Raw genomic sequence first — 27,900 nt, 5'->3', positions numbered from 1 at the left:
GTGTTAGCTTTTTCTTCTTCCCGTGTTCAGAGCCCAGCCTCCCTTCTTGTCCCTGTGAACGATAACATAGATCTTGTCTGCAATATAAATTGCTCATTAGCATCCAAAGATAGAATTTCACCCTTCACAACTGTGTAACATTATACAGTTCAAAGAAAAAACTATCCCTTATTGCAAAAAAATACATTTACCTGGTTGTCTTTAGAAATATTTTGCAGAATTTAAAGTTTCAAAATTATTGTAAAGTATTTTGAAAATCTAAATTATACAATGCCCACACAGTGTTGGGACAGATGTAACCATAAAGGTCTGCAATGCTTTGGTTGAGTAAGGAAATACTAGACTCCTTGGGAAGTAGGAATTTACACATGGCTATAAAACTACTTTGTTAATTTGAATGGAACACAGATGTTTAGAGAGAAATGTTAACAGACTAACAACATGTCAGCATCTGAATTATGACTGCATAATAACAAAAACCAATCACTAATTACATAAATTGTCTTGTTTGGTGTAAATCTGCTAAAACTTTACTATTCACATAAAAAAGCCCAAACCCAGCTCATTATGGATTAACGATACGAATCCTAAAAGGATAACTTAATAATTCAAATTTTATTTTCAGTTTATCCAGCAATCCAGACAATAAACACAAAATTATCCTCTACTTTTTGAAACTTATTAAGTGTGTATCATAGTGGAACAAACAGGGTTTAGTGAAAGTCACAATAAAGAAAAGCCTGTGGATTTAGAACCCCACGCGTTTTACAGTGTTTCAGTTCACAGCATTTCCAGCCACTGAAAAATGGCATTTGCCTTTCCAAACAAGACCAGCCTAAGCCAGTCCTCTAGAGTCCTTCTGCAGCTCATGGACAGAGATAACCACACTAGATAACTCAGAATCATTCTCTAGAGATTACCCTTCCTTTCCTCTGATGACAGAGAAATCTGCTGTAACTCGCAGTTAGACGCTTAATTTTTAGACAGGTAAACTTAGGTGGAATGAATGAATGAATGAATTCCATCCTTATCCTGTTGAGTCTGGAATTCCAGACGTCTGCTAGAAAAGTAACGCGGTGAGCTGTAGACGATCCAGGAGGTTCCTGGAGTGCCTCGATGAAAACTTCCTAAGGCAGGAAATAGACAGCCCTACCTGAGGGGATGCCATACTGGACCTTGTAGTCACCAATGCCAGCGAGCTCATTGGGGATGTCAAGATTGGAAGCAGCCTGGGCTGCAGCAACCACACACTAGTGGAGTTCACGGTCCTGAGGGATACGTGCCAGACGAGGAGCCTAATCAGGACCCTGAATTTTAGGAAAGCAAACCTCCAGCTCTTCAAGGAGTTACTCAATAGGACCCCCTGGGAAACAGTCCTCAGGGACAAGGGGGCAGAACAGAGCTGGCAGATCTTCAAGGACACCTTCCCATAGAGGGCAAGAGTTCTCGATCCCCAGGTGTAAGAAATCAAGTAATAAAGGGAGGAGACCGGCATGGCTGAGCTGGGACCTCCTGGTCAAACTAAAAGGCAAGAAGAAACTGCACAGGCAGTTCAAGCAGCATCAGGTGTCCTGGGAAGAGTACAGGGATGCTGCCCGGGTATGTAGGGATGAGGTCAGGAAGGCCAAGGCGTGGCTGGAGCTGAACTTAGCAAGGGATGCTAAGAATAACAAGAAGGGCTCCTACAGGTACGTCAACCAGAAAAGGAAGGTCAAAGAAAGCGTGCCCTCCCTGATGACTAAGAATAGCAAACTGGTAACAACAGACGAGGAGAAGGCTGAGGTTCTAAAGAATTTTTTTGCCTCTCTACTGCCAGCCTCTCTCCTCACACCTCCCGAGTTGAAGGACCACAAGACGGGGACCTGCGGGACAAAGACCCTCCCACTATAAGTGAAGACAAGGTTTGTGACCACCTGAGGAACCTGAATATACACAAGTCCATAGGACCTGATGAGATGCACCCCAGAGTCCTGAAGGAATTGGCTGATGTAGTTGCCAAGCCACTCTCTATGATATTTGAAAAGTCATGGCAGTCAGGTGAAGTCCCTGGCGACTGCAAAAAGGGACGCATCGCACCATTTTTAAAAAGGGTAGAAAGGAGGACCCTGGGAACTACCGCCCTGTCAGCTTCACCTCTGTGCCTGGGAAGATCATGGAACAGATCCTCCTAGAAGCTACGCTAAGGCACATGGAAGACAGGGAGGTGATTCGAAGCAGCCAGCATGGCTTCACCAGGGGCAAGTCCTGCCTGACCAACCTAGTGGCTTTCTACAGTGGAGTGACTGCATCACTGGACAAGGGCAGAGCTACGGATATTACCTATCTGGACTTCTGCAAAGCCTTTGACATGGTCACCCACAACATCCTTCTAAGTTGGAGAGATATGAATTTGATGGGTGGACTGTTCGGTGGATAAGGAACTGGCTGGATGGTCACATCCAGAGGGTGGTGGTCAATGGCTCCATGTCCAGATAGAGAGGGGTGACAAGTGGTGTCCCTCAGGGATCCGTACTGGGGCCGGTGCTGTTCAACATCTTCATCAATGACATAGACTGTGAGATCAAGTGCACCCTCAGCAAGTTTGCCGATGACACTAAGCTGAGTGGTGCAGTCGATGTGCCAGAGGGACGTGGACAAGCTAGAGAGGTGGGCCCGAGCAAACCTCATAAAGTTCAACAAGGCCAAGTGCAAGGTCCTACACTTGGGTCGGGACAACCCTCATTATCAATACAGGCTGGGGGATGATGTGATAGAGAGCAGCCCTGCAGAAAAGGACTGGGGGGTACTGGTGGATAAAAAGCTGGACATGAGCCAACAATGTGTGCTTGCAGCCCAGAAGGCCAATCGCATCCTTGGCTGTATCAAGAGAGCCGTGGCCAGCATCTACTGCTGCTCTCTACTCTGCTCTCGTGAGACCCCACCTGGAGCCCTCAGCACAAGAAGGACATGGACCTGTTGGAACGGGTTCAGAGGAGGGCCACGAAGATGATCCGAGGGCTAGAGCACCTCTCCTATGAAGACAGGCTGAGAGAGCTGGGGTTGTTCAGCCTGGAGAAGAGAAGGTTCCGGGAAGACCTTATAGCAGCCTTCCAGTACCTGAAGGGGGCCTATAAGAAAGCCGGGGAGGGGCTGTTTGCAAGGGCATGTAGTGATAGGATGAGGGGCAATGGTTTTAAACTAGAGCAGGGTAGGTTTAGATTAGACATTAGGACAAAGTTCTTTACAATGAAGGTGGTGAGGCACTGGCACAGGTTGCCCAGAGAGGTGGTGGAGGCCCCATCCCTGGAGACATTCAAGGCCAGGCTTGATGAGGCTCTGAGCAACCTGATCTAGTTAAAGATGTCCCTGCTTACTGCAGGGGGGTTGGACTAGATGACCTTTAAAGGTCCCTTCCAACCCAACAGATTCTATGAATTTCTTCACTTACTCAAAGCTTTTAAAAATATCAGTGGTACTGTGTTAACCAAGCCTTTTTAAAAAACTGAAGTTAAATACAATTTTACTTCACAGAGTTCATGTGTGGGGGCACAAGGAACAACAGAACGGCAGCATCCATCCTCAGCTGATCATGGTAAAATACAGTCAGACATCATGCTGCCTACCTAGGCCAGCAAGGAATCATTTAACTGTCTCTATTTAGTACCTTTTTTTAGTATAGATAGGTAAGTATTTGCAAAAAGACGGGTCATTTTACTATCAGTGAATACGTTGTAGTTCATTTCAGAGAAAGAAAAAAGTGCATGCGCGCCGTTGGGAGAAGCTGAAAATTAGGTACAGTTTAAGAACTTCCATGCTTAAATTCATAGGTAATATTATTTCAATCTTTTCAGTTTTCCCTATGTACACTAAAAGGAATTCCTACAGAATCTGCAAAACTGACCTAATGTCAGTTAGTTGTCTAAAGCATTTGAAGCAGCCCGTTCCCTTCCCCTCACTTTACACCTGAATTGGCAAAGGGGCTCCCCAACCCGCAGCCCTCGGCTGCCCTTTGAAAACAAGTAAGAACATTGAAAATGTTCCCCGCTTTACAGGAGGGTAGAGGGTATATGTTATCCTCTAAATGCAAGCAATGCAAGAAAAATGTATTATATGGAAACAGATCCTTGGAAATTAAAATTCTCCCAAGACATCTTAAAACGAAGAATAAACTAAAAAGTGCAGTACTGAAGGAATAATACATACAGTTATACTCTCTATTCAGTGAGAGTATCATCTCAGATTTCATGTTAGAACATTTTCAATTTTGTAATTATGAATCAAGCTCACACAACGTTTCTGGTAGGTAAATCTATGACTTTTTTAGACAACCAAGTAGGATTCACAGATACAGTTCCCTTCCTAAAAACCCCCATGTTTTAAGCACTATAAGTTATTGAACACATCGGAGAGCTAACTAACTGTCTACTATCTGCTGAAGTATTACATGTGTATTTTAACTTACAAATAAATTGAAACTAACTTAAAGACAACTAGTCCCTTTCCCAAAACTTTCTATGTAAAATAAAGACAGGGCAGACTGCAATAACCAAACCAGGCCCATGGGTCTTGCTTTAACTGTGAGAATTACAGAAGCTGCTTGTCCAGGTTGCTGCTATGGGAATTGTCTTCATTCCCTGCCAAACTGAGTCTCAATTTACTGGCACCCTCCCATAGTTACTTTGAAAGGATGAAGATGGGAAGATGGGTACTTCTAGAATTAAAAAGTAGATCTGTTATCATACACAAAATTAATTCTGGTATTTTGTAAAATGCTGCAGTCTGAAAACTTTTCTTTCTTAAAGCAGTTCTAGTTTAAAAAAATACATATAAAATGGAAACAGGAAGAGGGTTCTTATATCAGTGTTTGTAAATCTGCTACGTGTAATGTTGTGGCAAACTGGTAATCCATATTCTAAAGAATGATACTTTATAAACATGATAAAATTTATAAAGAATTTGAAGTATTAAATATGTATGTTGTGCAATCTTTGTGACTTCCGCTAAAATTTTATTATCTGAATACAGCTTTTTCAAATATAATAAAGCATTTCTTTTTCTTAAGGATAATGCAGTCCACAAATATAAAGTACCAAACCAAAAGTTTAAATGATTTGAAATCTGCTTGTTTATATAATGTTTATTTACATAGTCCAATTAATGCGTACAATAGATTTTTTTTTTCATTCTAAACTGTGAAGCATGCAAATGCTTCAAGAAAGGAACATTTTTGAGAAAATCAGGGGAACCTTGGGTTGTTGCCATGAAAGCACACTTTGATCACCATCCTTTGTGATACAGAAAATATTTTAACTTCCTTAAGAGCAAGGAAGCTGAATGGGGAATCGGATTTTCTGAAAGACACATTCACAATACAAATCAAATTAATGTACCAAGATTTTCTTTATAAAGATATTTTCTGGTTTTGGAGTGTAGTTACTGCGTTTCTCTCAAAAAGTCTTTCTAACAATTGGACTTTAATGACAGAGTGTGATTTCACAAAATAACTTACTAGACAAGTGAATAAACATGCCATAGTTACAGCCATCATTACTGTCTCAATCACCTTTGCTTTCAAGGGTGGATTTAACTGCTGGGAAGCAGGAGTGCAAGGAAGCATCAGCTCCCTTACCAGCATCAGCCAGAATGATGTATCGCCTAAAGTGGAGATAATGTGGTTTTCTTCCCTCTCTTACTTAGACCAAGATGGTACCAACCCTGGTTTTATACCTGTTTAAATGAACTGTGGGAGTAAAGTTCTTTTACATATTTAGATCAGACAGAATCAGAGGCTACAACTAAGAAGTACAAACTCCACAGGACCAGGGGAGGGACTCAAGCACTGACATGGTGTAGTCTGGGCTGCTTTGCTCTTGGTGCAATTGTTGGCACAGCTGGTACAGTTTTGACTTGTGCTAACTATCACTCCCCCTGACAGACCCTGGTCACGGCTTGGAGGAACGCTGGAGCCAGGGCTTCTTCCCAGTAAAGGTAAAACCACCCTGGTTAGTTGCTTGGTTTGGTGGGGTTAGGAGGAGAGAAAGGTTCAAGAGAGTTTAGCTGTACATCCTGCTCTGCATGGCCTCAGGGACAGAGAATGTCCTCTCATTTAGTTTGTGGTTACTGATTACTGAACTGAATAAAGGTGACAAGAATGGAAAATTTCAAAATAATCTACTGCAGTCAGTCAAACTCTGCCTTTGAACATCCTTCTTAACTTCCTGACAAACAAAATCTGTATGTCTAGTCAATCAAATGACATTTTCCATGTAATTAAAGCCTTCAAAATACTGAACTAAGGCAACATTTAATATGAAGGGCATGTGACTATGACAGATAACTAGTAAAAAAAATTAGCAGGTGTTCTTAGCTTTTTAGTCCCAAAATGTGTAAATAAACTCCACGACCTCTCTGGGCAACCTGTTCCACCATTTAACCACCCTCACAGTAAAAAAGGCTTTCTTAAACAGATTTTTTTGTATTTCAGTTTGTGCGCATTGTGCCTTATCCTGTCACAGCACCACTTGAGAGCAAGTCTGGTCAACAGACCAGTGCCTCCATCTGCAGTAGAAAGGCACTTGTGTCTCTTCAGTGGACCCCTGAAAGACGCTGTCAAGCTCCTGTTTATCCCGTCTAATGCTACGCAGTCCTTCTGCAGTTCCTTCACCTGGCAGCTCAGCACTCTGACCACAGCACATCTCCCACAGGTGAAGCCACCATTGCCCTACAGCCTTCAGGAGAGATGCCTGCCACTCCCAGCAGCCCGAGACGGAGATGGCCACATCCTGCCTATGGATCTGGATCGAAACCTTTAGATGTGCCATGGTTGTCTGGTCCAGCTGGTGCTGGGGAACGCTCTCTGTGGCCCATCATCACTGTCATTGCATCAACTCTAGCAGTCCCACATTATCTTGCGCACTGTTTCCAGTTCCCCTTCGAACTCCCATCTGCACAAACTACCTCAACTGCAAGGTCTCTCCTAGTTTGCCCTTTGCTGTGCTTTGCGAGCTCTCTCTCCACAACGGCAGTTACACAGATGATCTTCATCAACACTTCACCAGGAGCCTGAAGCTCTCTGTCAGTCTTCACGTGCCAAGTATTCTAAACACTACACACTTGTGGCAAAAAGTAGTTGCCCTGTCTTCTCCTCTATCTCATGGTGGCCACATGAACCTCTCGCACAGAAGAACTTTAACATCAAAAAGTACCTCTGGTAGTTATCATGGAGCCTATGAACAGCGCAGCATGTAAGCAGAGGTTTTACAAATCATTCTGTGACAGTTAAGAAATACTTTATTGTGCCTAAAGTGAAGCTCCGATACTAGGTACCTTTATGAATCTAGGTCTGTGGTAAGACCCATGCATAAGTAACGTGCGTGCAAGCCTGACGTATTGCTATTCCACATCTGAACTGTACAAATTTGTGTGCGTGTTTACAGTCAGTTACAAACAAAAGACATGACATGAGATTCAGAACAATGCCCCAGACAGTAACAATAACTGGTTTACCAAGGCCAACCCCCTGGAACAGTGTCTGATTCCACCCTTCTTGCCAGGCCAAGTGAAAAACTGCAAATAATCACTCACAGCTCTCCTAACATATACTTTGTATCACATAAAATACTGTTCTCCAGACACATGTTGCATTATTCTAAAATAGTATGTTTGCCTCAATTTCTTTCAAGTCAACAAAACAAACATCTCAAGACAATTCCTTGGAAAAAAAAATAAAATCAGTTAGATAATGGACATTGAGTATAATGAAATCTGCATTTTATTTAGTATACATTTCACACAGATTAAAAATCCAGTCAATCGCACGCCCTTGCAAGACTGCTTTTGACCCATTCTGCAGCGCTGGCAGACCACGACGTGTCCTTCCCAAATGCCAGTGGCTCTTTGAACTGCCAGACTACCAAGTGATTTGCTACCACTGTGCCAGGTACGTGTCTTTTTAATATCAATTTACAGATTTACTGTGAGCCATTTTGTCAAGGAAAAATGAACAAAGTTCTCCATACTAAACTCAACTATTCTTAAACACCGGGGCTTCCGAGAAGCATCAATGTTTGAATTGTTGATACAAACGTTTGTTGTCTGACAAAGTGCTACCCATTGTGAATCAATGAAGGCAGTGTAGATAAAATGGAATGTAGGACACAATCATCACCGAAAGTCATGACAATGACAAATGTAAAAAGTAACTTCAGAAAAATATCCTTCCCCGCTATTTAAGAAAAGGTATTAAGGACACAGAAAGCACAGCTACATTTTTACAATTAAAATTATGTGGCTTCTGACAGCAAGCCAAGACAATCTTAATCTGGCATTTGACAGGAGCCGGTAAAATCCAACAACTATTAAACTGGATGCAGTAAGTCCCAATGATGATATGTTAGGATTATATATGCTTTGGGAATTTTCCCAAAAGAAGGATGAGTGTGCTGCTGGAGTGCTCCCTGGCAAGCAGGAAATCAGAGTTAATTTCCCTTTTAGATCCAAGACATCCTGCACAACATAAGCAAGCATCAGATTGCCTTGCACTTCAGTACAATAGTAGTAACAAGACTTGCCTATCTCATATGACTTGTTAAAATTATAATGTTCTGAGACGCAACCATAGGACTATCATGTGAACAAAGTTAATCCACAGTTCTTCCATTGCCCCAAACAGAGTTCACAAACCACTTTATTGTTTACTCCTACAACCATTTCACTAAAATGAGCCCAAGTTAAAACAGCATACTGTTGGCCAACTTATCCTCACTTTGAGCAACCTGCAATATCAACAAATTAATGCTCGGCATGACATTAAGAGGGTAATGAAGGAGACAGAATACCAGAATAGGAAGAAAAAAAAACAATAACAAAACAAACAGAGATTGAAAAAGCCAGCAAAACATAGGCGGGGAGACCATGGGAAGAAAAGGAGTTCTTAATCAGCAAATCAGGACCTTGGAGAGAAAGAGTAAATTACAGAATTCATGTCTCATGTCTCAAGCTTTCCGCGTTTGTTTTTCAGAACAAAACCATGTACATATGCCCCCCTGGAACTCTCATATAAATGTTAGCAGCACTATTGATCCAATTCAAAATGTTTAGCTCCTTTGTGTAATATCCACTTGTCAACTAACCAAAAGGCATTTAATTTCTTCTCTATTAAAGAATCTAATTTATATTTTGAGGTATAATCAATATTTCAGAGTATTAACATTCTGCTTAAGAATTTACCTTAACCTTCCTCCACCTAATTATATGCTAAGTTAGTATTCTGACTCTCATGTATCATGCACGTGCCCATCAATCAGGCTCGGTAACACTTTTTCTTGTAACTTGCCCCTCTGAGCAAGTTGGCTGACTTTTTAGCAGTTTGATAAAAAATAGCAGAAATAATTCAGAGTTGCAAATTGTTTCCAAAATTCTTAAGCTGAATGCACGTCACATTGGGCAGTTCTTTTGCAGAACATCTTCAATAACTGATTACAGGCAAGGTAGAGAGAATCTCTGTTTGCTAGATCTGATGTAAGCATTAATTTTGCCTTAGGAAAAAAAAAGAGAGGATTAAGTCCAGTACTATTTGCTTGGGAACCCATTAGTTTGCAAAGAGTTTTGTGACATCTAGGATGGCAGAGTATTAACATGTTCGGGCATTCTGGGCTCTCTCTTACATATATGTATTCCTGTTAATTCACCAAAATTTTTCAGAACGTAAAAGCAGAGACTCTTCTGTTAGTAGTACTTTTCAAGGAATGCTTTGGCCTTAAATATAAGAGTTCACTATTCATAAAACAGTTGTGTTACGCTTTCTTTCATCTTCCTTTGAGTTACTCAAGTCTAATTGATTAATCAATATTTGTGCTCTCTTATAATAATCCCCCAGGTGCATGAGTGGCAATATGCCCAGAAATTGCTCTTACATATTTGTAAAGAATATGTATAATTTATTACCTTTGAGAAAAGGGTCAAGACCTATTTGGAATATTCTCTACAAGCATTAGCAGGGCAAAGCTCTCCAAAATAAAATTTCCCTGAAAGAGAACAGATGATCTAACACCGCTTGTGAATGTTTGCAAATGAAAGGATTCAAACTTTAAGTGCAAGGGTGCAGCACAACTTTGATGGCATCAGTCCCTTGAGCCACCCTGTTACTCTGATAATGGGTTCATCATGTTTTTTAACTGCTGGCCTATGAGCCGTAACAGCCAAATCAGATAGTCTGTTGTTAATCAGCCCTAGCAAAGTTTCCTCTTAAAAGACAAAACCAAAAGAATAACTTCTCTGAATTGCATTGTAAAAAGGAAGTGTAGAAGGCTGCATTGGCCACTAGATGAGCGGCTGCTGCTATTCCTCCCAGTAATAAAACAGTTGTTAAGGCTGAACAGAGACAAATTCCAGTAACAGCGACTTGGGGATCGTTCTCAATAATGGCCCAAAGCATCTGATCATCATCTTGTTTTGTCCTTGCTAGCTTATACAAAGTGGAAGTGGAGGGGAAAGAGGGCATGCAGCTTCCAATTCCACTGCCAGTAACCTCCAGCATCTGGAGGATGAAGGAGAAGATGAGGTAACATGCTTTGGGCACGCATGTTGAGCAAGCAGCCTGGCACACTACGGCAATCCTAGACAAACACAAGCAATACTCGGATTTCTAGCCATGGTGCGGCAGGCAATCGAGAAGAACAATAAATAGTACCGTGCTCTAATAGGAAGACGTTTTCTGGGAAGAAGAACAGGAAGAGGTGCTTTAAAAGAGGAATGGGTTAATCTAACATAGGTTATTAATCTAAGAGATTAATAGCGTGGGGAGAGGAAAATGAACATCTGAACGCGCCTTTCTCTCATTTAATTCACTCATCCACACAGTTCTGCTTCTGGAATTTCTTTCCTGGACTGGTCCTCTAGAAAGTAGCCAAAGAGCTCTGCAAAAACCTCTTTCCCTCATCTTGTACGTGCATGTTTCAATCCATATTCTTCTCTTCAAGTAATTTTTTCAATACCGTTACTCACTAGCTAAACTGATATTGAGTGACAGCAACCAGATGGGACGTGATTAAAACCCCAGAAAGGTGAAAAAATGCTATCATATAAATTTTTTTAAGTACTTTTTATTTAAGGGTGTTAACTCAGGAGTGCCTTGCTGAACTGACATTAGTTGACCAGTCACATCCTCAGCAATCCACAAAATTCAAGAAAGTTTCAAGAAAATTCAATTAACTTCAGCAACTTTAAGGAATTTATAAGAGTTAGGCTTTAAAACATAGAGTGCTGCTCAGGGAATTGTACCAGAGCTGGTGTTCCTTTACACTATGCTGTATTTTCAATCAGAGTCAATATGTGAAATACTGATATTTATGAATACTTCTCCATAAGTTTACCCATCTGATATTTAAACCCTGCTGCCAGGTAAATGCAGGCTCAAGACAGTGTTGTGTGTGTTTAGAAAGTCCTAAGTTGTCTCAAAGTCTGAAGGTTATCCTCTTCTCCTGTCTCTCATTTAGTCTCACATTCAAATGGTTCTGCTGTTTTTTACTTTTATGTGAAAGCTCTTGTCTGTTCAGATGGACTCTTTAATTAAAACGCTGAGCAGCACTGTAAGTCACCTCCTAACTGCTGCAACTTCTGCTTTAATGATACCCTTATCTTCTCCTTCCATTAAAATTAAAACACAATGTGGACTGCATTTAGCATCATGTACTGAACGAAATTCTGATCATGCCTTAGGACATGTTGTTATACTGTATTTCAGAGCAGTGCCCTATCTAGGAATGGTGTTTGACACCTTGCTAAAAGGCCATCAGGGAAAAGCTATTAAGCACTTTACATTCTCTCTTCCCCTCTGACCTCTTCCCCACTGACCTCTGAAACAATGTTTTTTATACACAGAACTATAGCAGAAAGAGGCTGAAGTTCAATGCAGGGAAAAAAAACAGTAAGAATGGGAGATGCTATCAATACACAGCTTGACTTTTGTTCCAGAGACTCTAGCTTTAGCAGCTGAAGATTTCTCTCTCTCCAAGATGAAGGAGTTCTTTTGCTAATACACCAGAGAGCGAAGTGCAGCAGCTGGCACCGCATGTGCTTGTGCTGCGGGGTGGAGAGGCAGAGGTGAGGAAGAGAGCTGGGACAGGAATATTTAAATTACTGTAACTACTGTGGCAGAGCTCTTGAGTCACTGCCTAGCAGCAGAACAAGGAGGAGTGGGAGAAGTTCCCTGGGGATTATAGATCTTGGCTCCACAGAAGGAGCAAGCCAGACTGAAGAATGCTACATTTTAATACCCTTGCTCTGAACTATGAAGATCAGAGATCAGTAGCTTTCCAATCCCTTTCATGAGTAAAGTTATTACAATGAAAAACTCCTTTACAAAAATTATCTCATCCAACTATTCAGAATACTGTCTGTAAAGGAGTTAAAGCAGAAGGAAGTGTTCTTAATCCACTGGACAATCTGAGCAAAGGGTAAACAAGACTTGGGAGATCCCAGGAGCAGATTTCAAGGCTTTGGATTGCACAGCTCCGCAGGGGGAAGTCTTCTGCTAAACACCTGGAACAGACTATGCGAACTACTACCAATTACAAGTAATTGATTTGGAAGCAAAAAGGGAAAAAAGAGTTCAAAACATCAAGGGAGTATGGTATTGAGACAGCAGCAGAGTTCTGAGAAGACCTCCACAAACAGGGGAAGTAATCCCTCAATATTCCATGGAAAAGTTATAACAAGTGCCCAACTGGAACAGTTTAAGGCTCTATGTGTACACAATATTACAATATAGCTGATACGAAGCCAACAGAGCCCTGTCCTGCAGACCTTTCATGGTTGATGACTATTTAGACAGAAGACCTAGTTCTCGCTGTAAGGCAAAGTGGATCTCATCCAGAGGATACTATAAGCAGATGCTACCAAGAAACTGTGCAAAGCCAGAATCAGGAAAGCAGTAGCTCAAAACTAACATCACAGCAAACTCTAGGAGCACACAATAATCCATTAGGTCACAGGGCTCATAACGGAGAAATGCTCACATTAACCAAGAGGGGTCAGCCAAAATGCGATTGGCAGGCTAATGTAACGATGGTCCAGCCAAGCGGAAGGCAGGACACAGCAATGATAAGGAAAATAAACAAATTAAATAAATAAGTAAAGCAAGCAATTTCACATCAAGAGCAGATACCCACAAACCACTTTGTGTCCCTGAAGTTATGCAGAAAAATAATTCAGCAGTGGAAGGGGCAAACGTCTGGGTGACTTTAGCTCGAACCAGTATAGTGGAACAGCTAATTAACTACCCATTGAGCGGACAGCATGAGGGAGTTAGGAAATCTGTGTCAGGATCCCTAGTGTCCCAAGACTGCATACATATTAGCACCTACACTGAGACTCTTGATGCCCTCCTATAGCTCTGACTCCAGGGTTCTGCAAAGCTGTGGGTCTGTGGCTCACTGCTCCCAGGGTCAGGGCTCAGCCTTTGTGTGGACAAAAGCTGATGGAAACATACAGCACAAATTAACCTGCATTCCCCGTCACAGCACCTGACTTCCAAACAGAGCTGCAGGCTGGCCTTTCCATGAGCTCCCTCTTGAATCAAATTTAAAACTTTTTGTTCTCATGCTTAAAACTCTACTTAATTATTTCCCTTTCCCCCATGCTCCCTCCCCTGACAGCACTGAATCGATTCTCTGGAGAAAGCATTTGGTGTGCTGTGACTCATCCCAACCTCAGTATGCGTGTTTCGATTGATACGCTTGCCTTTTCCCTTAAACAACCCTGTGCTTTTTGGTAGCATTATCACCTTTGTCTGATCCAGATCACTCATTCACTCCATTTAAGCTTTCTTAAAAGCCCATAATTGTTTTTATAGGCAATAGAAAGAAATTATCTGCACAGAAAAAAAAAAAAGCATCCGTAGCGTTTTTATGGCATCTGTATTAAGTGAAATAATAATGTAAACACCTCGCTATTGCCTTTCTCTTTCCCTGTATTTCATAACTTACTTGTTCAATTAAATCTATAGCTAAACTGTGGGCTTTAGGGGTAATTTTAGGTTTGGTGGAGCACTCAGCACACTTCCGTATGATAAAAAATAACTAGTAGAAACAACTTAAACACTCCAGTTAACCGATGAGTTTATATACATCAATGTATAGCAAGAAGATTTAAAATAAGAAAATAAAATTCTTTACAATCATATTAGTGTGTACATTCATATTAATGTATTTCAAGACCATCATTCATGGTGGTGAACAAAAGGCTCTCTCTATATATGATGTATCAGTTACAAAAATGCCATTTCTGGAGTTTGTGAAATGGTCAAGAAAACACACGTAAGAGCTTACACAAGTCAAATCTGTAAAATTCTGTTGAAAAGTTCAAGAGAATTCATTCTTAGCAGCACTGCAAAATGTTGTTCATTACAAAGAATCTCTTACCGGATCTAGGTTCTTAAAAAGAAGAATGTCCTTGCACGCCTCCTGCAGTCTGTTTCTTTGATCATCTGTTTTAGGGTGAATAATCTGAGGGATATAATAGAAAAACCTTTAAAGTGGTTATCGAATAGCAGCACTAGCTGAAGGATTGAGCTAATTCAGCTAAGCATTTTACACAATATTTTGGCCATGCTTCGTAACACTTTCACTTCAAAACCTTCAGGATTTGAATAAACACTCAATGATAACATTATATCACTGCAGCATTAGCAAATGAAGCACTGCTGTACTTAAGCTAGCAAGATCTTTGCATTTGTAGAACCCAGTTTGTTTCTGCAAGCCATCCTGGATACCTTTATCTTAACTATTGCTGCATAAACACTAGTCTACGACTCTCTAATCATATTTGGAGCATGCATGTTTTATAAAAAGCACCACTGTTACATTCAGCCATTTGCCATGACTACTTCCCAAAGAATATTTTGTGAAATAGTATCTGTGCTAAATTTTTATCAGAAGTTTCACAGAGTAAACAATAGACTTGACACTATTCAAGTGAGCCAGATTTATTAAATTACTGATGTCTGGTTAATGTGAGTATCAATCAAGTTGTTTATTGAACTCATATGCTTAAAAAGTTACGCTAGGTTTCAAAGCTGTGATGCTACAGGATAACCTTTTTGACAGTTTTACAAGCCAGAAATTAGGTAAGATACGAAAATTTAAACTTGTCTCAAAAGTCATGCTATTTCATATTAAAAGCTAAGTAAACGCCTTAAAAAGGGTGACATAAGTAAAAGGAATAAATATAGTTCACTAGCCATTGCATTATACATCTGAGAATCTTAGTGATTTTAAACTTAAGATTTTTTCTGCCTTATGAAAAATACTAGAATATTGAGGAAACTACTGCAAGATTATGAGGACATCAAATAAGTACTTTTAGGAGCAGCTGCTCTCTGGGCAAATGCAATTGCACAAAAATATTTCCTTAACAGACCACGTATCAAAGGTGTGGTAATTTAGAATAATTACTCACATCAGGTCCTACATGGGTGACTATTACAGAGAATTTTTAAATATTCCTTTAACATGAAAACTCCACAGATTATTAAATTATATTATAACAAGGATGCTTTGGGGAAGGAACGGTAATGCTGGTTACATTTTTATTCCTAAATTTAATGCCTGAGAACTGAAAAAATAAGTGACTCAAAGCATTAAATACCCTAGATTCTGCGTCGTCCTCTTCCTCGTCAGGATTGTAAGCTTCTGCACACACTGAAATAAAAAAAAAAAGTATAATCTCAATTCAAAGTACAATATTGTTCCATAAGATGTACAGAACAGAAAATGCATTGTGTGGCACGGCAATAATACGCAGTAACGTAACACACCCAATAGAGAATCACAGGAGATCCTACCGATAGGGTCCATAGCAGGTCATCTCCAAACTTCCCAAGAAATAAAGCTACACTTGTATTATTTTTAGACATGTTTTTTTAATGTGTTTTAAAAGATCTCTAATATACTTAGAAACTTCTCACCTAACATGTTCTAAGTGATCTTACTTTACTGTCAATTTTTTTTTCTGATGTCTAAAGTAATTCTTGCTTGTTAGAATTTAAGCTATCCATGCTGGATGCAGAGATCAGATCATTTCTCTCATCTGTGTATGTTCAACGTGGTTTGGGTTTTGGTTGGTTGGTTGTTTTTTTGAGGTTTTTTTTGGGGGGGGGCGGGGGGGGTTGGTTTGTGGTGGGTTTTTTTTTCATACTTGAAAACTTTTCTCTCCTACCTATCTTTTACTTTTTAGGGTAAATAATTCTGGTTCTTCAATCTTTTCCTTAGAAGTCATGATTTTCAGTTCTCTAACTATCCTCATTACCATTCTCTGAACTCTCTCCAGTTAGCCCTATTCTTTATTGAAGACTGATGCTCAAAACTGGACACAGTATTTGAGCTGAGCAGAGTACTGAGTACAACAGCTGAATTACTCCATACGTTTTGCAGGCTACATCTTTTTCATCCAACCATACCTTTTTCACAAGAGCTTGATTATGTTTACTCATGTAATATTCATTACTTACGGATTGTTCTCAAAACCCACTGCTTAACCAGCTGTGTCCTGTACACAGCTATTCTGCCCAAGTGTAGCACTTACACCTATTAAATATTACCTTATTCCCTAAGACATTTCTCCAATGTGTCAAGATCATTTTCCATTCTAATCCTGTTCTCTGACATCCTTCCAATCCAATCTCAACTTTGTGACAACTGCAAATTTAATAAGCGTACTCTCTAATACATAACCCAGATTATTACTGAAAAAAGCAGAATAGCGTCTAAAATAAACTCTCGTGGAATACACACATGGTAGTGAAACAGCAACAGCTGCTTGTCCAACCTTCTCCAACCAGTTTTGCAGCTAAATCCCATGCAATTTACACTCAGACACTGCTTGATGTTCCCTAGCTTGTTTATAGGGCAGTCCTGTGAGACAGCATTCAGAAGTTTCTTCAAGTGAAAATGTAGGACGTCTGCTCCTTTTCTTTCATCCACAAGCTTTAATCTCTTGTTACAGGGTATTAGATAGTTCCAACAAACCCATGCTGATTGCTGTTTGTTGCCTTCCTCCAGGTATTTAGAAAATGTTTGAATATTTGTCTGTAATTTCTCTAGAAACAGAAATTATTTGTAAACCTGTGACAGGTCTCTTTCCTCCGTAGCTCCCCCACCCTTTTAAGGATCAGTTTTTCTATTTTTCTGTTTTGTTTTTTTTTCTTTTTTTTCCCCATACACACTTATTTATCTTCTTCAGATTCTCAATGGTAACTGCTAACAGAGCTGAGACTGATTTAACCAATTCTTCCAGTTTCCAAGTATAGCCTGTCTCAGGCACAGCTAACCTGGGAACAGCTAACTCGTTAAGGACTCTCTGATTTGTCCTTTCTCTATTCTATGTGCTCTTAATACCGCTAGTGAAGACTGATGTGCTTCTGTTAAGCAGTGGAGCAACACTTTCCTGGAACATGCTCTTACCAGAAATATACTTCCAGAACAATTTCTGTTACTACCTATGTTCTTTCTGTACACAGTCTTTTCTTGCTTCCTTTTTTTGGCCTCAGGTTCTTTCTTTTTTTTTTTTTCTTCTCTACATCTTTGCTATTCTTCTGCACTTGTTCTGAATAATCCAAATTAGTTTTATACATGGTTCCTTTTTGTGCATGATATAAATAAAATGCTTATATTTTAGAAAGATTTCTTTTACTATGTTTTCTGTCCTCCTCCTATGCTGTCTCAATTTGCATTTTTCCTCTTTATATTTTTTCTTTGCAGAACAATCAATTTCTTTAACTTCTTTTCTCCAGACTCATTTCCAAAGAGATTATGCCCACAGTCCTCTCACATCCCCTTGTCCTTCTGATTCTTTTACTCATCATCTTTCCCTTCCTGAAATCTGTGAGCTCTGTCATCCCAGGGTAATTCTCACTCAAGCTGCCTTTTGTCTTCCTATGCTTAAACAGTTTCTCCCTTAGAGTTGCTATCAAATAGAATAGCTTCCCCTTCGATTGCTTTTCCCACCATCTCAAAATTTGGTAAGTGCATTGCAAAACACGTTGGGCAACTGGTATTCTCCTTTATTGGTTTCCAACACATGACTGATTAATTAAAATCTTGCATCATCACTATTGCCTGTACTCTGCCAACAAAAATCCCCACCTTCCTGATCCATTTAGTGGTCTGTGCAATGCCTGCGTAACAATGGAGCCCATGAGATTTTCCCCTTTTAGTATAACTCCTGGATCATCAGTATGTCCACCTCCCTCTACAGCTGGGTCACAGCACAAGTGTCTGACTCAATACACAACTGCAACAGCCTCTTCCTCCTCCCTGTCCTCCCACCACATCTTTGCTATACTAGTTCAGTCACTACTGTCTCATGGATTAAGATTTCAGGTCCTCTTGTTTATTCCCCATATTTCTTACATTATCATACAAACAGCTTCTAAAGTAGTGACGAGGTGGACCCATTAACCTCCTCATTACCCCATCCAATTCAGATGATTTCATGGCAAAGCATATCATTGCATGTATTATGCATAGTCCCAAAGGACGTATTGGTCCTCACTGTATCAAGCACCCAGCAAACACTAAAATGACAACTTCATAAAACTTGGTATCTTCAAAAACGTAAAGAAATTTGATAGAAGTCCCTCTGGAACTGAAAGATTCCTACCAAGTTTACTAGGAACAGAATTATTTCCCAAATAATTACAAATGCCCACAAAAGGAATTCTGCAATCTGTTGAACAATACAGTATTTTACCTCTACATAAACAAAATGTTCCTACCGACTGTATTATGGTACTATAGTTACTTCAATCTTGTCTGAAATAAACTTCAGGGGATCTTACTTAAATAGCAACAATAATAACATGCCAAGTAAGCACCATAACCCATCATAATGTCAATCACTACTTTGTTTCAGCTGGTATCAGCCTCTGTGCCCTAGTGCATGTATGTGTACATAAGAGTCAACAAATCTGTATTATATGTGCCCGAATTTTAAAATGATTTACCATCTGTCTTGAGAAACTCTTCTGATTACAATTCTGTGCTTATTTTGCCTTGGTTTACTTTTTTGCTGTAATCAAGGATGCATTTCTCATTTGGGTCGCAACTTAAAGATTAGACCAATGCTCTGGCTCTGCAGTTTTAAATATGGAATTTCCTTTCCTTCATTGCTTATTTCAGTAACCCGGCTTACAGACTTTATAGTCTAGTAACATATTAATTTCTAAATGCATACCACTAGATGTCTCATGGAAAAACTTGATACTTACTTTTGTTCTTGAAATATGGTCTCTGACATTACTACGGTCCACTGAATTTCATGACGTGAACATTAGGGTTTGGCACATGAGAATCCCAATGACATAAAACATCTAAAACTAAATGAGATGCCTCTTATGTAGACACCCACATCTGCAGAAGTCATCTGGATTCCAATTACAGTCAATGGAGAGAAACCGGCACATTTACAAAGTGATTCATCTGACCTGCATTACATGTCCAGACTAAGATGAAATTAATTAAAAACATGACTAATTGGCTGAGATAAATCTTATCCCTCTTGAGGTGAGTCCTGTTAGTTATAACAAGCTGCAAGACTGGTTCCTCCGCTTCTCCATTTAGTCCATATTTCTTGGAAAACAAAGAAATTAATCATCTGATGATGACGACAGGCTGCTCGGGCAATAGCATACCTTCTTTATTAATTTCATATATTTCCAGGAAGACAGTCTCTGGTCCCCATCTCTTTTGTCTAAGGCTTGACTGGTAGCACAGACATTAATTTTTCTGAACAATTCCACTGTTGGTGGCTGCAATACTCATAGTGTTCAGTATTTTATTTTTCTACCTCTCTGGCTCATTCCACACTCCTGACTGTACACAGTACATGGTGACTTTATCATGCTCAAATGCCTTGCCACATTTTGCTACGTGTCATTGCTCAATGCAATACTCACATCATTGCTCAAAAAGCAGTCCTTATGCCATTCGTAGGGACCTATTTCATTCCATGCATAATTATGGCATTAAAAATAGTGATACAAACACTGTAAATATTTCTCCATTAGTTGCTAAGATCAACTAAATTAAATTATTTTTATTCAGTTTTTCAGGTTACGGTTCACATACAATTCCCCAAGATGGACACAAACAAGCCCAAATACATCAACACAAAGTATTTGTAGGAAAAAGCCGAATTGTCAAAAGGCAGTGCATTATTAAAATACACATGCACTGAAAACTGCACGCAGCTCTAGATGGATTGGTTTGTCAGCAAGAAGAGGTAAGCTTTTCTAACTCATCACTCCAAGTAACGTCAATTTTCCGTTTTTCAGCTAGTAAATATGTTCTATATTCAAAACCAGAAATACATTCACTTCAGATACGAATGAATGAATTCTAAAATGAAAATTAACATACAGTTATTAAGACCACAAAAAATGTTAGTCGTGCTCTATTCCCTTGATGTTTCAGGAAATAAGAAGCTATCGATAATGAAATGAATGAAAATGCACATAAAATCATAAAATAATGCATTATACTCAAAATATGACAGGATAAACAATCAATATGGGTGTAACCTTTCCAAAGCACAGAACCCCCAATTGATAAAGCATATTACAAAGAATATTACAAGAGAAGAAGAGCTGTGGAAATATTTCTTCATCCCATTGGCCATTCAGGGCAAATTAAGACTACAGTTTTGGCAGCACGACTATCAGGCTGGAGCATAAAAACAGACCATCTCTAGGCACTGTAGCTACACCAGCTATGCCCGTCCCCTCATACAGCAAGAACGTAACTTCCCTGCTTTAGCCATATGAAAATTGCTAAGGTGACTTAATGGCAGTGTGAGATTCTTTTCCATTTTGTCAGGACGTACTTCTCTTCATCTACTAAACACAGATTAAAAACATGCTGCACAGAGACTCCTTGCACGTCAGGTGGTAGTTCCAAACTAGATGGCAAATACAACTGGACCTCCAAAGTTTCTGACACAGAAACCCATTTTTTAATGTCTCACCAGTTCCTGCCACTGCAGGAGGAACTAGCAAGAGAGCCCTGCACCCCAAAAACCCAATTTCGTAAGTAGTTTTTATTTAAACAAAAGCAACCCTGTGCGATGGTAGCAATGAGAAATAACTGGTCATGGTCTCTGATGCTTCAGCTCTCAAGTCCCATAATATTTCTAGACCTGGTTTTGACTGGACTACATGTAAGACGAGACTGAAGAGCTGTCAGTAAACACAAGGACTGAAGAATAACCCAGAGAAAGGAGATCAACTTTCTCCTCTATCTGAACGCACAATGAGATGAGATAAAATTCATCTGATTCCACACATGAGGTAATAAGGCCATACCAACTGGCTCTGCTGCTGAGATGCACCATTTGTGCAAAACCCTGAAACTATTTCAAGGACTTAAGTTTTCTTTAAATATAAGCTAATTTGGAAAAAAGCATGATAGTTGGGGCTATCATTTCCCAAGGTACTGTCAAAAAGAAGGCATCTGTGAAACGCCTACACCTGATAGGGTCACTGAACTGAAACTTTATCTAGGCATAATTAGGCGAATTAATACACAGAATGTGTATTAATTAATACCTTGCAATTCCGCATTATTACTATTTTAGACACAGAACATTTAGATTACAAATGTTATCCAACTGAAATAAAAGTATGTATGCTCAGAAAAAAAGTCTGTTAATCAGAGACACACAAATATTCTTGAGATTCCCTCACATGCAACAAACCAAAAATTGAAGAAATACCCCTCCAATCTACCAGATTTATGGGGTAATGACTTTTGAGCAGTCCACTACCTAACACGAACCACTAAGTGCTCAGGATACCAGCCTAAAAATCCAAAGCTGCATAAAATCCAGGCAGCTTGCTTCCTCTTAATGATCAGGAAGGTGGCCTTCAGTTCATTAGGCGGGTGACTGACTGAGCTGGAGCACTGCCAAGACAGTCTGTTTCAAGATCAGCTCTCATGAAGAGCAGTTATATACTCTTGCTGCTGCTGTATAGACTGAAATTCTCCAAAGACTGCCTGATAGTCATGAACACGTACCAAATACCGGGTTTGTACTCAGCTACGCAGCTCAACGGCAAAACCTTTTGCCAGAGTTGGAAGATCTTGCTCAGCCAGCACGACACACTTGCAAGAAATCAAGACACACACAATCAACTTTTCTCTTGTCCATCTGCTACCAGTGCTATTTCTAATTAGTCAAACTTCAAGATATTTCTTCCAGCATTTCTAAATAACATGAAGTGCCTAATATAACATGCAGCATCTTGAATGAGGTCCATGCCAGTAGTGAGTAATAGAACCTCCCCAGGATTCTCTGTTCAAAAGTCTACATGGAGTTTATTCATATTTCACCGATCCTCACACTGAAGCAGGGATTTCATCAAGATTGTACCGAATACTATGAAAGCACATTTTAAGAAACGTTATGACTCACACGAGACATTTTTTGGATAACTTTATCCCAATTGAGTTACTCACGTATAGGGAACCTTTGCACAAGTTCCTTAATATTATTTGGTATATCCTTAATATTATTTGGTATATGACAGTGAAAATTGCAACGTGTCAGACTGCAGTACCATCCTGTACTCCAGAGGCCAAAGCACTCTGCATACGCTCATTGCTGGGTCAAAGATGCACGCTCTTCCCTGAAATCATAGGGGTTCGAATCACTAAATAGGCTCCTCTGCTGAAACACTATGTTCGAACTTGACCACAAGCAGCTGAAGAGACTTCCCTATTTTTAAATAGGGAACCAGAAAGGGATATTAACAGAATTTCCCTAAGGACCTACATAGTACTTAGTCCTCTTTCTAATCCTATTTCAGTTCTTTCCATAATTGTGTAATTTGTCAAGATAGATCTAAAAAAACCACCAGGCTTCTGGCTGATGGTAGGAGACAGTTTTGCTTGGCTTCTCAGGAAGTGCTTGACTTCATCTGTCTAGCTGGTGAAAACCAGCGCAAACACACATTACGGTGTCCAGAACACTGCAGGTAGTTGTTAAACAATAAAATCATTATAAAAGAAAGATGCACTTCCACTAGAAGAGCTTGCCAGTATATACCATGTACTATACTACTTACTCTATAAGCTTTCCCAATATAGCATATGGAGTAGCATAACATACAGCAACATCCTGTACTCCGATGTTGACTTGTACAACTTTCTGTTCCCATTCTCATGCAAGTCCAAGCAGTTCACAATACTACAGTGTGTTATTTGGGATGTATCTGAAATATGCATAAATATTTGACAAAGTCTGAGCAAACACAGAGCTCTTCGCATACCTTTCAACTTTATATTTGCTAATACTACAGGATAAAAACAGAACTGCACCTAGCTCTTCCTCCCATATTTAGTACTTCATAGCCGTCAACTACAGATTTTCTTTTTCTTATTGAAAAGTCAGCATCAAGAGAATCTCAATGTACATTATTTTCCCACTAGAAAACTTGTCCCTTACTTAGAAAGTGAGTCAATATAAATTGCAACTATTAAGAAAACATATTCTGAACAACGCAACCTAATTTTTTTGCCTATTTTGTATCTGCTTTATACAATCAGATTTAGTATTATTTTACGTCAAAATATTTTTCAGGATCCTAAATACCTTTCAAACACTGAAAACTGATTTGCTGCAAACGTTTTAAAAACTGAAGCTACAACTGTTCATCTCCAGAGCCTACATCCTGAGAGGTACATATAAGCATTTTTAAACTAGTAACATAGTAGTACAGTTTAAAGAAACTATATACAATGCAGTAAACCACAACAGCAGCTTGTTTTTACCCCAAATGAATTATCTGTCCAGTCTGACAGCGTTTGTAATTTATACCATACATCGTGCCAGGTTTCATATAATACAGCCAAAAATGATAAAATAGTTGCTGTTGATTTTTACTAAACTATGTAAACTTCAACAAGAAACTATTTAGATGAGTTCTAATACATTTGAAGACACATTACAGTGGTCAATAGCTTACTTAGCCACTTCTTGGAAAAATTACCATAGCCAAACTTTTCAAACCTGATGGCAAAATTATATATATATGAGTTCCTTAAAGAGGAAACAGAAATAGACATTCAAACGAATTTATTACCCATTAATCTCTTTTAATCTCTCCTTTGGTTTGTCCACTCATATCTTGCCCTCAATCTTGCAAAATATCTGAAAAGGAGGTATTAGTTTTGGTTGTTAAGTGAAATACATGTATTTGGGGCTTAATTATTAAAAAAAATTTTTTTTTCATGAGCGGTTTAACATGAAAGACGTGTGCAGAAAGACACAACTGAATTTACAAGCCTAGTATAGTAAAACATGAAACTATTATTACAATAGAAAAAAAAAAGAAAATAGGACAAAAATACAAGTAGAGAGAAATGCCAGAAAAGGAAGTACTCAAATTTTGGAGTTATGAGAAGACATTGAAGGTGAGATGTAAGAATCAGCCAGACATAGGACAGGGTGGGTAGAAAGAACTGGGAATTACTTATGAAAAAAAGAAAAAAAAAAGTAGAAGTAAATCATAGAAGTAGAAGTTAATCATAGAAGTAAATAAGCGTATTGGGTTTGCATGGCAAAGTTTTGGTCGCAGGGGGGCTGCAGGGGTAGGCTTCTGTGAGAAGCTGCTAGAAGGTTCCCCCATGTCTGACAGAGCCAACGCTAGCCAGCTCCAAGCCCATCAGCCAACGGTGGCAGCGCCTCTGGGGTAACATATTTAAGAAAGGGGGGAAAAAAAAAACCCTGCTGTGCAACAGCAGCCGAAGATAGGAGTGAGAATATGTGAGAGAAACAGCCCTGCAGGCACCGTGGTCAGAGAAGGAGCAGGGGGAGGAGGTGCTCCAGGCATCAGAGCAGAGATTCCCCCACAGACCGTGGTGAGGCAGGCTGTCCCCCTGCAGCCCATGGAGGTCCATGGTGGAGCAGAGATCCACCTGCAGCCCATGGAGGTCCATGGTGGAGCAGAGATCCACCTGCAGCCCATGGAGGATCCCACGCTGAAGCAGGTGGATGCCTGAAGGGGGCTGTGACCCCGTGGGAAGCCTGTGCTGGAGCAGGCTCCTGGCAGGACCTGTGACCCTGTGGAGAGAGGAGCCCACTCTGGAGCAGGTTTGCTGGCAGGACTTGTGACCCCGCAGGGGACCCCAGGCTGGAGCAGTCTGTTCCTGAAGGACTGCACCCCACGGAAAGGGCCCACGCTGGAGCAGTTTGTGAAGAACTGCACCCCATGGGAAGGGCCCAGGTTGGAGAAGTTAGTGGAGGGCTGCCTCCCGTGGGAGGGACCCCACACTGGAGCAGGGGAAGAGCGTGAGGAGTCCTCCCCATGAGGAGGAAGAAGTGTCAGAGACAACCCGTGATGCGCTGACCGCAACCCCCATTCCCCGTCCCCCTGCACCGCTTGCGGGGAGGAAGGAGAGAAATCGGGAGGGAAGTTGAGCCCGGGAAGAAGGGAGGGTTGGGGGGAAGGTGTTTTGGGATTTGTTTTAATTTCTCATTACCCTACTCAGATTTGATTGGCAATAAATATTTCCCCAAGCGGAGTCTGTTTTGCCTGTGATGTTATTTGCTGAGTGATGTCCCTGTCCCTACCTCGACCCACGAGCCTTTCATCATATTTTCTCTACCCTTGTCCAGTTGTGGAGGGCAGTGACAGAGTGGCTTTGGTGGGCACCTGGTGTCCAACCAGGGTCAACACACCACAGTAAGTTAAGACATACAGAAGGGGAAGAGGTGAAAGACACTTCTCCAAGGCACTCTGACTAACCTACTGGAGGAGGGGGAGTGCCTACGCTACGTAAAGGAACATTTGGAAAAGTTCAAGTAGAACAAAAAAAGGATAAGAAACACAGAATTCAAGAGGGGAAAATGAACAGTAGAACACAAGTCTGCTGGCAGGTCACCAGGTAAAACAGCCAAGCACCACCCTGATTTAATGTGACTGGGGCGAAGAAGGGGGTAAAGGAGAGGGACTAGTGTTACAGATCTGCAAAGAGTTACAAACGCTAATGAAACCAAAAGGTGGTGGTTATTATATAGGACCACATATTTATGGCTATTTTATATGCTGGTGTTTTAAAGACTAACACAAGACCTTGATAGCTAAACCAGGGATGTAGTAAGGGAAAGGAAATGATTAGCCATGACACACAAAGGAAATAATCACTGATGACAGGACATGTAAAGATATAAAAGGATTCAAGAAAACAGAAAAATTGTAGATTAAGGGCAGATGAGAGAAGGTGACCTTCAAGCCAAAGACTCATGCAAAGAGTGACTGCAGGGATGTTAGGGACAAAGCCAAAACTATCGGCTCTGACAAGCTTGTCTCGGTCAGCAGACTGAACTGATTTGACCAAGACAAAATTAAAAACCTGCCAATAACGGTATGATCAATCATCCAGCAAAATGAAGAAGGCACAGATAATACTAAATCTAGAATACTCCTAAGAATCTTTGGAATGACATCCAATAAAGTTATAATTACAGGAATTCCTCAGAGGCACGCATCAAAACCAGTGAACAGGGCAGACTTGGTTTGGGCAGCTAAGGGAGTGCAAAATTCAGTCTCAGCAGGGTTCAGAGAAAACCCTGCATCCACATGGGATTCAGAATAGCAAGCTGAGAATAGGCACCTAAAAAAGAAGTGGCATCATCCTTTTAAAAGAATGGTTGCCATAGCAAATTTACCTTTGCTTTTCACAGCTGTGGGACCAAGGGAAGGACTCTTGAACCCACCTTTCCCCGTTTTCCAGAAGTGCCCTACATTCTACATCACAAAATACTCGGTAATGAGATGCTCCTCGTTCCTCTTGGGCCCAGGCTGCCATGCAAAATAAAATGCAGTAATAAGCTGAAGGAGCTTGGCTCCTGGAATTTTAGCACACTGATTTTAGGTATGTTGGCTTTGGTCGAATGGGTAAGTCATGCTCACATGGTCCTCTATATAAGAAATATGATAAACCAAATTTACTAAACAGGTTCCAGATCAAACAGGAAGACAGGTAGACAAAAAACATTATGGAAAATATTTCTGCCAAGTTTTAAAAAGGTTGATTTTGAACATCTGGTTTCTCAACAATTCCAGAAAATCCATTTAAGACATTTTGCTGACAGGATTCTCTTTAGATAGCCAAAGGAAGTTTAAAAGACAAACCATAACTATGAAATAATATATGCTGGTTTACTTTTTCATAGTCAAAATATAAACTGTTATTATGAAATAATACTGACACTACATACCAAGGTGAGAACGCCAGCACCCAACATAGCAGTCACTAGACACTCACCTACATCTGTAATGCTGCAGACAACTATAACAAGCCAAAAGATGGACTACAAATATTATCCTTCCAAGAACTGGGACTGTAATCTCCCTGAGAACACAGATCACCACACTTGTATTCCCTAACAATAGAAGTTGTCCATAACTCCGTGACTACTTACCTCTCAGAACAAGAAAGAAGGCATCACGGTCTCACAGAACTAGTTAATCTTTTTCTAAAAGAAAAAACAAAGCAAAACAAAACAACAAACCTCCACTCATTCTGCTGAGTTGTCACTACTTGGAACTAATATTTCTCAGAACGTCCTTAGCCAAAGGTAAATGCAGACAGTGTACTCTGATGACTGAAAAAAAACGCATCTTTATTCCCAGCATTCTAAACACCCTCCCCCCCGACACGCATACACATTTGGTACTATTATGAACTAATTACTTCTGTACTCAAGAAACTGAATGGGTGAAACACACAAACTGATGTGAATCTAGCTTTTCCCTGCATACTGTAAAACTAGTTTTATTTCTTCTTCTTTCTGTGGATCTTGCAGATGTCCACAGTGCTGTTTCACTCCCTCTTGTTTTATACTATTATAAGATGCAGAAAGGCT

The 27,900-nt window shown here is 40.2% G+C and overlaps 1 protein-coding gene across 1 annotated transcript in view; it reads right to left on the bottom strand.

Annotated features, from left to right (window-relative positions):
• Nucleotides 1-27,900, bottom strand: part of PRKAR2B (protein kinase cAMP-dependent type II regulatory subunit beta) — a 93,949-nt gene that overhangs the window by 9,389 nt on the left and 56,660 nt on the right. Inside the window, exons 3-4 of the mRNA XM_074579433.1 lie at nt 15,625-15,677; nt 14,400-14,483 (exon numbers count right to left, since the gene is read on the bottom strand). Coding sequence (XP_074435534.1) covers nt 14,400-14,483; nt 15,625-15,677 — 137 coding nt within the window. The remainder of the gene's footprint in view (nt 1-14,399; nt 14,484-15,624; nt 15,678-27,900) is intronic.

Source organism: Larus michahellis, chromosome 1, assembly GCF_964199755.1.
Source record: "Larus michahellis chromosome 1, bLarMic1.1, whole genome shotgun sequence".
NCBI lineage: Eukaryota > Metazoa > Chordata > Aves > Charadriiformes > Laridae > Larus > Larus michahellis.
This window is presented reverse-complemented; position numbering and strand designations above follow the sequence as displayed.